The sequence below is a fragment of the Vipera ursinii genome (assembly GCF_947247035.1).
Source record: "Vipera ursinii genome assembly, chromosome: 4".
NCBI classification, from domain to species: domain Eukaryota; kingdom Metazoa; phylum Chordata; class Lepidosauria; order Squamata; family Viperidae; genus Vipera; species Vipera ursinii.
This window is the reverse complement of record NC_139514.1, coordinates 18692431-18705854: the sequence shown is the minus strand read 5'-3', so window position 1 is coordinate 18705854 and position 13424 is coordinate 18692431. Positions and strand designations below refer to the sequence as shown.

General features: G+C 37.7%; 1 protein-coding gene across 1 annotated transcript in view; it reads right to left on the bottom strand.

The window, feature by feature from the left end:
* Nucleotides 1–13424, bottom strand: part of DDX10 (DEAD-box helicase 10) — a 164227-nt gene that overhangs the window by 108416 nt on the left and 42387 nt on the right. Inside the window, exon 13 of the mRNA XM_083362254.1 lies at nucleotides 12176–12587. Coding sequence (XP_083218380.1) covers nucleotides 12176–12587 — 412 coding nt within the window. The remainder of the gene's footprint in view (nucleotides 1–12175; nucleotides 12588–13424) is intronic.

The window sequence follows — 13424 nt, the reverse complement described above, 5'->3', positions numbered from 1 at the left end:
CAAACAACAGTGATCTCATTGTGTTTCTAATGTAAACTCAAAAGCATTTATTTGAACAACAAAGGAGAAGTGAGTTCTGCATAATAAATAAGGTTTAGGAAATTAATATCTCATGCTGTAGGATTTTCCTATCCTTCCTGAATACGTCTCTCCTTCAGAATTCCAAGCCACTGGAGCTGTCCTCCCTTTCCTCTCGGTTCATCAAAATCTACCGTAGGAAGTTCTATCTTTTCTCAGATCCTCTTCCTTTCCCTATCATAATGTTGTGATTCAGGGTCAGCCTGTGGGTTCGGCAGTTGGGTCGGACGACTCAGAGGAAGAGGAGGGGGGTGTTGAAGACCTTGTTGAGGGGGTTGAAGAACTTGCTGATGAGAGCCCTCAGCCAGGCCCTTCCCACTTGGTCACCACGGAGACCCAGCTGTGTGAGCCTGACAGTGTGGATGAAGATGACCCACAGCTGGCCCTGTTCAAGGTCGCCCGACGCAGGAGGCAGTCAATTAGGAGTAAACAGAGGAAGGCAATGGGGCTCCTCGGAAGGAGGCAGAGAGAAGCCACGCCCTGAACTCTATATAAGGGGAATGTGTGGGAGGGCTGGTTTGCTGAAGGCAACCGCTTGGATAGTTCCTGTTTCTTAAAGCTCCTGTTTCTTGGTTTGTCTTGTTCCGTTTGTTTTTGTTGCAATAAATTTGGCAGGCGTAATTCCTGCCTCTTGCCTTCTTGTAAAAGGGGTTGTCCCTGCCTTTTCTGCAGGGCCGGTAGCAGGCTGGTACAGAACACATAAACCCAAGGATAATATGATCACCTTCAGTTCTTCAATCTTCAACCAATTCCTCCCCAATCTTCTTTCTTCTACTTCCTGACAAATGAAGTTGTCAGCAAGAAACGACAAGAATCTGCTGGACTTCTGACTCTTGGCAGAATTAGATTCCCAGCAAATGTCAGGATAATTGAAATCCCCCATTATGTTGTGACTCAGGGTCAGCCTGTGGGTTCGGCACCCGGCTCAGATGTATCGGATTACTCAGATGAGGGGGAGGAGGTGTGTGTGGGTGACGAACCGGCTGATGATGGCTTGGAGGCTTTGCAGAGCCCTCAGCCGGGGACCTCTTCTCAGCTGCGTGAGCCCGATAGTGCGGAGGATGATGACCCACAGCTGGCCCTGTTCAAGGACGCCCGACGCAGGAGGCAGTCGAGCAGGAGCAAACAAAGAAAGGCTGTGGGACTCCTCGGGAGGAGGCACAGGGAGACCACGCCCTGAACTCTAAATAAAAGGAGTGTTTGGGGAGGGGCTGGTTGCTGAAAGCAACCCTTCCGCTTGAGGATTCAAGTTCCTGTGTTTCTTGTTCTGTTGTTTTGCTTGTGAATAAAACTTGGCAAACGCTTTGCAACCTCAGACGCTCTCCAGTCTCTACTGCTTGAACAGGGGTTTGCTTTATTACAAGGCCGGTAGTGGCTGGTTCAGAACACATTATCACCATTGCATGCCTCTTTGAAAAACTGGTCATCTGATGCAGAAAAAACTCATCTGCCTACCCAAGGGCATCTATAATAAACTCCAACAATGGCACTTTACTCTCTCCTTTTAATCTTACCAAATGCTGTCAACAGGATATCTGTGCTGATTCCTGAACTGTATTTTCTAAGTGCTTTTCTAAAAGAAGACATTTCTACAAAGTTCTTAAGTTTTATATTAGATGTTGTTTTAGAGATAACTCCCCTTTACAGCTTATGCTTTTTAAGGAAAAACACAAAACTGAAAATGGAGGCCATGTGGATTTGGAAACAGTAAAAGGGGCTATATAAAGCAGTAACTATTTGTCAACTATACCATGACACTTAAAGAAAACAGCCAACAGTAAGAATGAGCTAATACTAACTGATGGAAAATAAATATCGCTAAGGATGCGAAGATCAGGATATTTTATATCAATAAAAACAAAATTAGTTACACAACTATATTTCTATATGCCTAATACCTTATATTAGATTAAGCTGGAAGTTGAAAAAATAACCAGAAGAACGACAGTGATAAGTCACTACCATGTTGTCATCAAGAAAACCTCATAGACACATTCAAGAAATCATCAGGAATCAATTACTTTTCTCTGATCCTCATTTAGCAAACTCTAGTATTCTGTTTTCTATCTTTAATTTCTCCTGTCTGACTATTAGGCCATTAAACACTCTACTTCAGAATTATTTAGACAACTGCATACGGTAACAGAATGTTTAAAATCTCTTCCGTACCCTAATTCCTTAATATATTTACCCTTACTACGTTGCCATTCTTCTATAGAACTGCTGGAAAGATTCTATTTATTTTTTTGAAAGAAAACATACGGCCAAAAGTGGGAAATTCTTCTTCTTCTGTGTCAAGGTTAAATTTAATGGAAAATTGGGAAGTGGAAAATTAATTTTGAACTCGCTAGGTATTAGACTAATTCACCATGGCAATTTGGATAGGCTTATTTTTCAGTTCAATATAGAGCAATAATATTTTACTACCAATAAATGGCTTATTATACAGGTATTTAAGGAAAAGTATCATTTCACAGCATTCTCCAACTTCCCTTGTCAAAAAAGCTTAGTCCTGTAATATTTTTAACCAGAGTTCAATCTTATTTCTCTCCCTATTTTTGTACATATTCTGCCTTTAGCTTGCAAATAATATTCTCAAAAGAACTGCTGTTCTATTGTAGGAACTAAATGAGAAAACATTTTGAAGAAGTTAAAATATAATTTTTTAAACTTTATCAGAGGTAAAAAATACCTAACTAATTATTATTTCAATTAACTAACAACCATATTTTTTTTTACCGAGTAGGTATGTAGACAGAACAAGCAAGTCTGAAATGGGTTATTCAGCAGACTGGTAGACTTATGATTCAATAATATTTTTTAAGCAAGGTGAAACTACTCTCATGTGAAAAAAAAATGAAATTAGAAGGACATGTTTACCACTGATTCACATAGTTACAACTTAAAGAAAAATTTAGACAAAAAAAGTTATGGGTCTGGATTTGCAAAAAATAAAATTGTATTATATGCTAATGATGAACATGTTATTGCTATGATTTACACAATATTGTTAAAACTGAATTTGGAAAATGAATATATGAATCAGTGTATTGAGTCAGTGGGGAAGCAACTTTGGACATAATACAATGCTTGATCAAAGGAAAAATATGGTAGTTGAACCATTTAAAATTTACATTGAATTACACTTTGAAAGGATTTTTTTATAAAATGATGAATCACTGGTATTTAACACCTTATAAGTTGTCAAAGATGTATAAAGATATTTCAAATGTATGATGGAAACTGAATTTTAAAGAAGATACTTTTTATAATTTTTGGTGAACTTGTGGTAAAGCAAAGAAATACTGGGTCCAGATTCATGTTATAATTCAGAAGATTCTTGAAACCAATATAAAATTGAAAGCTGAAGTTTTTCTTTTAGGATTATTGAACAATGAATTGGAAAAAAGATCCTTGTTGGGGGAAAAAAGAACTTTGTTAATGTTTATGTTGACTTCAGCAAGAATTCTATATGGACAGAAATGGAAAGATACATCAATCCCCACAACATAATGGATGGAAAAAGTGATGAAGCTAGCAGAGATAGCAAAAGTGATTGTTTTAATTAATGAAAAGAATATATCCAGTTTTGTCTCTACTTGGAAACCATTTCTGGACTTTGTGCTTGAGACAGGCAGAAATGAACTCTTGATTGTGAGTTTCTTCTGATTAATCTATTTTGTTGATGGCTTGTACTTGTTTTGCTAAAGTAAAAAGTTAAGACTGTGATTCTATCTTGTATTTTACTGTATTGAAAAAAGTTGGAAGTCAATGCTTTTTTTTCTTTCCCCCTTTACAACTTCCCTTTCCCATTTTCCTAGTATCTTTATTTTCATTGTATTTTATATTATGAGTCAATAAAATTCTTGAAAAATAATTGAAATGGTTTATTCTGATCTTACTAAAAACATGTCAAATGATATTTCCATTATTCCTGAATTTTTTTGAACTAGAAATAGCCCTGATATTAATTCAATCTAGTTTGAACTTCTGGAATAGCCAGAAAAGCACTGGAACGCTTCTAATAATATCAGAACAGTTATTTTAGAATCAGAACGCATATAGGGCTTGAAACAAGATTTTCTGAAATTTCTGAAATAATTAAACAGCAAAACCATTGGTCAAAAAGATGTACATTCTAGCAAAAATTCTCAGCAATCACTGATGATTTACTATCTGAAGTTTAAAAGCTGATTGCTGAATTAGGTTTCTTTCTATTTTGTAAAATTTTAAAATTATTTTTATCAGACTGCATGACCAACACATGAGCTAATAATTCATTTCTTCCATAAAATACATCAACTCTACCTTTTTTCCCCTTTCCTTGTCAGTATCACTGTTTTTCATTGAGTATTTATGTTTTATGCTAATCTTAACCCTGCCCTGGTTGGGTTTTTTCCCACTTAACATTTCAATTAGTTTTCTTCTAAATCATTTCCTATGTATTTCTGTGACATATTGCTCTACACATTCCATCTTGCCCCACTTAAGACATAATGCAAAGGCTAGAGATTTTTGCATTACTGTTACTATTTATAGCATTTGCAATAGTGGTGAATATCTGTAGCTCGGGTGTAGGATGAGGATGAAGGTTTGTTCTCCGAGCTTGTGGGTTGGTTTCCAAACGCTTCGTTACCAGGCTAGGTAACATCTTCAGCGGAGTTTAGAGGATGTCAGTGTTAGTTTTCTTCTATTTATAAGGGCTCCAGGTGTGGCTGTGTCAAGTGAGGGTCTTGTGATGGGTCAAGTGTGAGTCATCAGTGAGAGGCTTGTGCTGGGCCTTGTGATGTGGAGGTTACATTAGGTCAGGGTCATTGGGAGGTGAACTGCTGGTGGGGGAAGGAGGGGGCTTGCATGAGTTGGTTGAGGGTTGGTGCTGCCTCTGGCTGGTTGTGTTGATTTGTATTCTGAGGGGTTCGTAGGGTGGTTGTAGGTCAATGTGTCTGTTGATGGAATTGCTTGTGGAGTGCCAGGCTTCAATGAACTCATGAGCGTGGTGGGTGGTAGTGGATGATTTTAGTGTTGCTCCAATCACTCTGGTGTTGTTTGGTGTCAGTTTGGGTAGAGATTAAGGATTTGGGATCATGGCGTTTGACTGCCAGCTGGTGTTCATGGAACCAGATTTTTAATTGACGTGATGTTTATCCCATGTAGAACTGGTTGCAATCATTACAGGTGATTTTGTAGATTACACTGTTTCTTTCATCCTTCCGTATCTTGTCTTTGGCTCTGGATTATTCCTGGTGGAGTGTGGCTGTGGGCTATTGCTATTCCTAAGGGTTGGAGAATTCTGGCTGTCATTTCCAACACCCCTTTTGTGTATGGTAGGGTTAGTTTTTGAGTGGTGGGCTGTTAGTGTGTTGTGGTTTGGGTGCTATGTGTATATATAGTATACAGGCCACTCCTTGATCAGCAACCTTTCAACCCTTCACTCACCTCCCGAGCCAGACTGCCATGCTAAGGTGGATGGAATGGGCCCGATCCCCCTCTGCCATTTCGGAGCCAGGGGGGAGTGACGATGAACAGCTCCACTCCCGGTGTGCACCGCTGGAGGAGCTTTCTTTAAGCTTCGCCTTGCAGATCACGTGCCCAGGCACAGTTGCCGCCTCCTTGTCCTCTGCCAACTGTCCCATGGCTTGCACCGTGACCGGGTGGCACAAGCCACCCCCGTCTCCCTCCACCAGTCCTTTGTCGCCTGTCTCACAGAGAACAGAAAACACAGCAGCTCTGCACAGGGATGCAGAGCAGAGAACAGCACTTGCTTGCTACCCTGCATTGCCCCACATCTCCCCTCTCTCCCTTCTGGAAATGGCAGCCCCATTTCCTGCCACTTCTCCTCCCGGTGCAGCTCCTCCCTCTTCCCAAAAGCATTTCTTTGCTAACCTGCTTTCCAGTTCTGGTGTGTTTCTCTTCTGCTGCAGGGAAACAGAGTTTGTGGGAGTAAAAAAAGTTCAGTCAGACCTTCCAACTCCTTGTGAGATCTTTTTTTTTCCCCACAAGAAGTTGGAAGGTCTGACTGAACATTTTTTACTTCCACAAATTCTGTTGAAAAAAGGTGCCATATATATTAGAAACATAAAATTCTATTTTATGAAGGATCACTTAGGCCATCAAGTCCAATTGCTTAGGTGTTGAAATTCAAATTCAAGTATATCAGACAGATGGCTGAGTAGTTTCCCTTGGACAAATCCAATGAAGAGAAAACCCACTGGGTTCCATCGTTATTGCTCTTACTGAATATTTTTATAACATTCAGTCAGAATGTATCTTTTTGTAATTTATATCTACAGTGTAATTCCATGTTCTGTACTCTGGAACAAGAGGAAATGGGTCTTGAAGTTCTACACAACAAGCTTTCAATCATCTGAATCTATTCATTCATTAAATTTCTAGGCTACCCAATTCTGACAGAATTACTTGCCTAGTTATGGAGAATTATTCTAGGCAGCCTCACAATGAAAAAAAGAAAACAGAATAATAAATAGTATTGTATAGACTAGAGCAGGGGTGTCAAACTGCTGGCCCGTGGGCCGGATGCATCATGCAGAAGCCGCGCCCACCCCATTGCTGGCAATGGCAAAATCGTCCCGATACGTTACGCGACATCACGTAACGTCGCAAATTTGGCATGTCTGGACTAGAGGGTTCTTATTCATGCTTGGTCAGGATCATTCTGTTTTCCTCCATTGGAGCTTGTGGTGTTCTTTCTTAATGTTTTAGCTACAGAATACTTAAGAAAATCAAGAAGTTCTCTGGGAACAATGAATAGACTGAGGCTTCCTAGAAGTAGTTCAATCTGCGGTCTTTTCACATACTCTCTCCACAGAGCAACCAAGACGTCTGCCCAACAGCTCCCCTCTCAATTATGCAACTCAACATTTTTCAACTATAAATATTCTCAGCTCCATCAATTTCTTATCAAAGGTCCTGGTTTTTTTAGTCGTCTTTTAATTCTAACTGCTGTTCTCTGAACTCGATTAAAGTATGGGATGTGGGACTGGATGCAGTACTCAAGAAGAGTTCTGATTGAAGCATTTATTAGCCTATCTTTTAAGGGATACAGATTGTAATAATAACTTACATTGGTTCTGGCATTTCCAAGCAGATTTTGAGCAAAGCAGAAAAAGTAGAATAATTGTTTTATTTGTAAATGATTTGGAAAATATAGTTTTTTGATGCAGCCTAACATTGCATATACGTTTCCCCCCCCCCCAGTATCATCATATTGCTGGTTCATATTCAATTATTCCACTTTTTTCCACAAACGGCATTACAAAGCCAAGTATTTCCATCCTATACTTGTTCATTTATTTATTTTCTGAAGTAAAGAACTTTAAATGTCCCTGTTAAATTTTATTGTTTTTCTTTCAGCCTATTTCTCTTAACCTATCAAGGTTATTTTGAATTTCATTTCTGCTTTCTAAGGTATTAACTAGTTATCAAATTTTATATCTATGAATTCAGTAAGTCTTAGCTCCATTTCTTCACTCAAGTCATTAATTAAAATACTGAAGAGTAAACATCTAGGACTGATTTCTGTCTACCCCATTTGATAAATCTCTGTCCAATTTGATAAGGAATAACCAATGAGCATTTTGGGGTCATGATTTTCAAGCCAGCTATGTATCTACTTAATAATTAAGTCACTTAGTCTACATTTAATTAGCTTGCTAATCATCAGTACTTTGTGAAATGTTGTGTCTATGGCTTTCCCACAATCTATTGAGAAAATTATCCAATCAAAACATGAGTTAAGGTTAGTTTGGCAAGACTTGGTCTCAACAAATCCATGCTGGTTTATGATAATTAACATATTTTTCAAAGTGCTTACAAATTAACTTCCTTGCAATCTACTGTAAATTCTATCTAGGTGTCCTCCAGGGTTATATTTTTAGCTGTACAAGCAAATCTGAATAATATTAATGCCTTCAATAAAGATAACTAACCCTCAGCCTATATTAGGGGACTTAAATTCCAGTTATACATACTAACAATGTAGACTTATTGTGGAAGTAATGGCCTTACATGAGACTGAATATTAAAAGCATTTCACTAATATAGCATCAGGCTGAACTATAAAAATAGAAACCTTTATATGTTTCCAAAATTAATTTATTAGCTATTATTCATCTAGTTTTCACAATGTAAACACTTGTCTTTACATATTGCTAAACTAAAATTGCTCATACTTTTGTATCATTTTTCAAAATGGCATGAGAAGTACCGGTAATTCAAATCTGAATTCAATTAAAAACCTTAATATGCCCATCTCTAATGAGGAAAAACACAAATTATTACACTGGTGTCAACGTATTATCTTCCATTTTTGACAGCTGAACCAAAATAGAAATTCTTAGATGAAACGCTCTTCACTATTGTGATAGAATACAAAAAGAAGCCTAGGACTAAAGTTTTCCCATCTCCCCAGAAAGAAATCATGAGGAATATAAATTATTCACTTGATTAATTATCTTACTAAAAAAACACTAAAACCTCTGAACTTTAGGTCACAATACTTCAGCTCTTTCTTCCACATTCCCAAACATTTTGTGATACAGAAGGAATGAGATCACAATATTTTTTTTTATCACTTACATACAATTGCCACTATGACTTTATGGTTGGATATTAGTTCAAATATGAAAGTCCCATACTCATCAATGTTATTAAAACTTCCAGTCATGTCTCTCAAGGATTTGGAAATAGAACATGGGATATCTATTTTGGACTTTTGTCCCTTTTGATATGTGGCTAGTAAACATTTGAAATAAGTTCCAAGAGACCCAGGAACTGGATAGCTGACCAATCCATATTCTTGTATCTGCCAAGTCTTTCTTAGCCAGCACTGGATTCTAAATTCATTATTATTTGTATTTTAAGCTTCTCAAGATATAATTTGTATTAATAGTCTGTTCCAATTTTGTGGATATAAGCTACTCCATTTTAACTGGGGGAAAAACATAAGTCTCTAACAATATGTGTTTCAGTTCAGTGGGAAAAATGGCAGAATTATACTTTCAACTATTCAAATAATAAACCACCCAGCTGCAAAACTAAATAATTTCCATATCCCTGTAGAAATTTTATAAGGGGAAGAGTAGAAGTGCCTTAGCAACCCTTGAATAATAATTAATAAGTTATAAGCATCAAATGTATCCAGCTGAACAACTATTATTTTTATCATCTCATTTTCAATGACATCGTGCATAATTATCTATTGACAATCTCATATATATATATTATAAAACCACCATGAGAAGAACCAATGAACCCAAATCTGTTCCTCCTGATACTTAGGCTTTATTTTACTCCCCTCAAGGGCCAAAATCAAAATCTTTTAGTGTTCTGTAATTTAAAAAAAATATAAAAAGAAAAAAGGATAAATAAGATTTTAGAGAAATACAAAAGACTGCTGAGATTTTGATATGTAACTTTTACAAACTCAGTATTGTGATAGGTTTGGAAGGACTATTTAAGTCATCACATTTACCTTATTAGAGAAAAATCAAGTCAGTTAATCATTGCAATCTATCAGCGAAATAGCCAAGATATCCACTCATTTTTACATGTGGGGATGATACTAAGCAATTATTAGGAATATTTTTTTCAAAATCAAAAATAACTGCCAATTGCTAATGAGTAATTATTACCAGAAAAATCAGGATGAGCTTGTAGGAGGGTGGCAAGGGAACAATTTGGAACTGAAGAGAACATGAAATTGTCCCAACAATATATACCAATTTCAAACATGCTTCTGCCACATTTATATAGACCAGGTTTGTCTTAGAAACAAGATACTAACCATTTCCAAACTGAAGAAACAGTAACAAAAATGACAACCAAAGGCTACTAAGATTTGTATCCATTTTAGAAAAATCTTCCCAATCAAATGAGTCTTGCAATTAGCTAAACCAGGGGTAGGCAACCTTGGCTCTTTTATGACTCGTGGACTTCAACTCCCAGAATTCCTGAGCCAGCTGAGCGGGTGGGACTGGCACAGATACTCAGGGAGATGCAGTCCTGCAAATAACCAGGATTCGTAGCATGTAGGGCTTTAAAGGGAGTAACCAGCACCTTGAATTGCATCCAGAAAGCAACTGGAAGCCAGTGCAGTTCTCACAGCCGCGGTGTAACATGGGCAAAATGCAAAGTGCTTAGAACTATATGCATCACTGATACATGCTGATCTTGTTGTAACTTTCGGGTAGTTTTCAAACGCAGGCACCACGTAAAACTTGTTACAATAACTTAGTCAAAACATAACTAAGGTGTGAGGGAGATGGTGAGTAAGCTCTCCCAGTGAAGAAAGGGTACAATTAGTGCACAAGATGAACCAGTGCAAAGGCTCCCCTAGCCACAGTGGCTATCTGCTCCTCCAAGAAAGTGGGTTTAACTATGAAGAGAAAAATCATGAAGCGTATACTGTACATGGATAGATCTTGTCATTCGAGATATGTTCCTTGATATAATTATGACTGGACATTCATTTCCAATTGTTAACTTCCTCCAGTTCCTCAGTGACACACTTGGTCACAATCAAAGCATTGTGGTATACACTTTTCCACCACTCTCAGCACTGTCCTTTAGCTGGCAAACATAAAAGCCATATGAAGATAGCTCTGCATGTTTTAAAAGCAAATTGAGTTACTATCCTGAAGGTCTGGATTTAAAATCAGCTGAAAACTCTTTTCAGCAAATTATGAGTAGCTAGTATTTAAATAGTGTTCCTTTCAAGGTCAACTCACGCAGATTATTTAAAATACACTGCACTTTTAAAACCCACAAAATTAATTAAGCAACTTGTTCTCACCATGGCAACTTATTAAATGAGTTGTCAACATTAGAAAATATATTTGCTGATGAAAGTGTGAGTGGGCCAATGTGTGTATTAAGTCTAAAATTAGAAGGTTTTGATTGAACTATGTTGACATATAATAAATTAATGTACTTCTCCAAGAAATGTCAGGGCTTTTTCCAGGCCCTTGTCATAATATTCTGTAATGGAGTAGTTCTACATTTCCTTTTGTTTTGTAAGGCAATAAAGGGAAAAACTAATTATTCTATTTTAACTAATCCATAATCTAATGTTAATTAGATGTACAAAGGAATAATAAAGAGTTTAACATCCAAATTATTGAATTATACATGTTCAAATTACTAATATTTCTGAAAGTCTTATAAAAATAAATTCTATGATGTAACCCTAACATTAGTGTATAAGAATTATTGGGAAGTTCACACAATCAAAGCATTAAACTGTTAGTCGGCAACAAGAGAAAATAATAAGTTTCCCAATCTTATAGGCTCCAATTACACTGAGAGCAAATCACATAATTCTCCTATATGTTGTGTGAACAATAGTGACGCATCTGGAGAGTGACAAATTGGGAAAGGTTGCATTAATGCACACAAAGTAACTCAATCTGTGCGATTTAAATATAAGCCAATTAAAAAAACAGACTCTACAGGTAGTCTTCGGCTTATAGTGATTTGTCTAGCGACTGTTCAAAGTGATAGCACTGGAAAAAAAAGTCACTTGTGACAAATCTTCACATGACCATCACAGTATCTCGTCAGTCATATAATCCAAATTGGGGCATTTGGCAACCAGCATGCATTTACTATGTTTACAGTGTCCTGGGTTCATGTAATCACCATCTGCGACCTTCCTAGCTGGCTTGACAAGAAAAGTCAATGGGAGGGAGTTGACTTTGTTTAACAACCAAGTGATGCACTTAACTGCTAAGATTCGTTAACAACTTGAACAAAAGGTTTGTAAAATCAGGCACATCTCACTTAAGAACTGCCTCACTTGGCAAGAAAAATCTTCATCCCAATTATGATTGTAAGTCGAGCACTACCTGTATTCAGTCTAAACCAGTAAGAGCTTCATAGAAATAAACTGATTATTACAACCAACTATCCCAAATTCATATATGAGCAATGGAAAAGCTCTGTTAGATCAAGGCACAGACTTAATAATCTGGTATTTTGTGTAATGCAATAGTCAACTATGTATATTCAGAAAGCCAGGCAATAATAACCCCCTTCCAGAAGAAGAAGGCTGGCTCTTAAGATTTTAAAAAAAAATCCTTACCAATGGTGCTTTCTCTTCTGATTCTAAGCCAAATACATTTCGCCGTTTTACAATCAACACATCCTTAGAGGCATCGTTGTCGTCATCATCATCATCATCATCTTCAGGTTCGAAAAAATTTAGGCTTTCAAGTTTTGATTCATGGACTTTTGCAAGTTCTTCTAGCTCAGACGGACTCTGCAATCCTTCTTCATCAGGACTGCTTTTCCCAGAGAGGCCTTTTGTCTCCTTTTGTCCCAACATGCCTGTTCTAGAGAAAATTCTCCTGCATTTCTCCAAGTCCTCATCACTTAAAGAAAACTGTGTGTCCTCAGCCTGCTCAGTTCCCTCTTTCTCAGGCTCCACTGTATTTATTTTCTTCTGGACTTTCTGGAGAAATCTGACACGAGGGGCCACTGCAAGTCCAAGAGAGCTACAAAGTAGAAAAGTATCAAGTATCATAACAGGATCTCTGCTCTACTACCGTGTTTCCCCGAAAATAAACCCCACCCCCCAAAAAAGACCTACCCTGATTTTTTGGGGGGTGGGCCTGGTATAAGCCCTACTCCAAAAATAAGCCCTAATTAGAACTCTGCCCACTCCGTCCCACCTGGCTGCCGTAATGGGGCAGGAAGCTGCATGGCACATTATGCCGCTGCCACAACAACGCAAGGCAGGTGGGGGAGGAGGTGGAGCTGCCCCACGCACCCCACACCCACTTCCTTTATTTTTATTTTTATTTTATTTTATTGCATTTATATACCGCCCTTTCCCTGAGGACTCAGGGCGGTTTACAGGGAGTTAAAAATCAAACATACAAAAGTTAAAAACCAAGTTAAAAAATATTAAATCAACCCTGTACTCTTAAAAACCCCAGTTAAAGTAATTTTCTCCTCAGCCTGGGCCCGAGAGCTCAAAAAGGTCCTCATGTGATATATTTCTTATCATTTACAGTCTGGATATGAATACAGATAGTCCTCGGCTTACAACAGTTTATTTAGTAACTGTTTGAAGTTACAACAGCAGTGAAAAAAGTGACTTATGGCCGTTTTCAGACTTACGATGATTGCAACATCCTCATAGTCAGGTCACAATTAATCAAATTCAGATGCTTGAGAAATGGCTCATATTTATGACAGCTGCACTGTCTTGGGGTCATGTGGTCACGTTCTGCAAACCTCCTGACAAGCAAAGTCAATGGGGAAGCCAGGTTCACTTCACAGCGATGTAACTAACTTAAAAACTACAATGATTCATTTAACAACTGTAA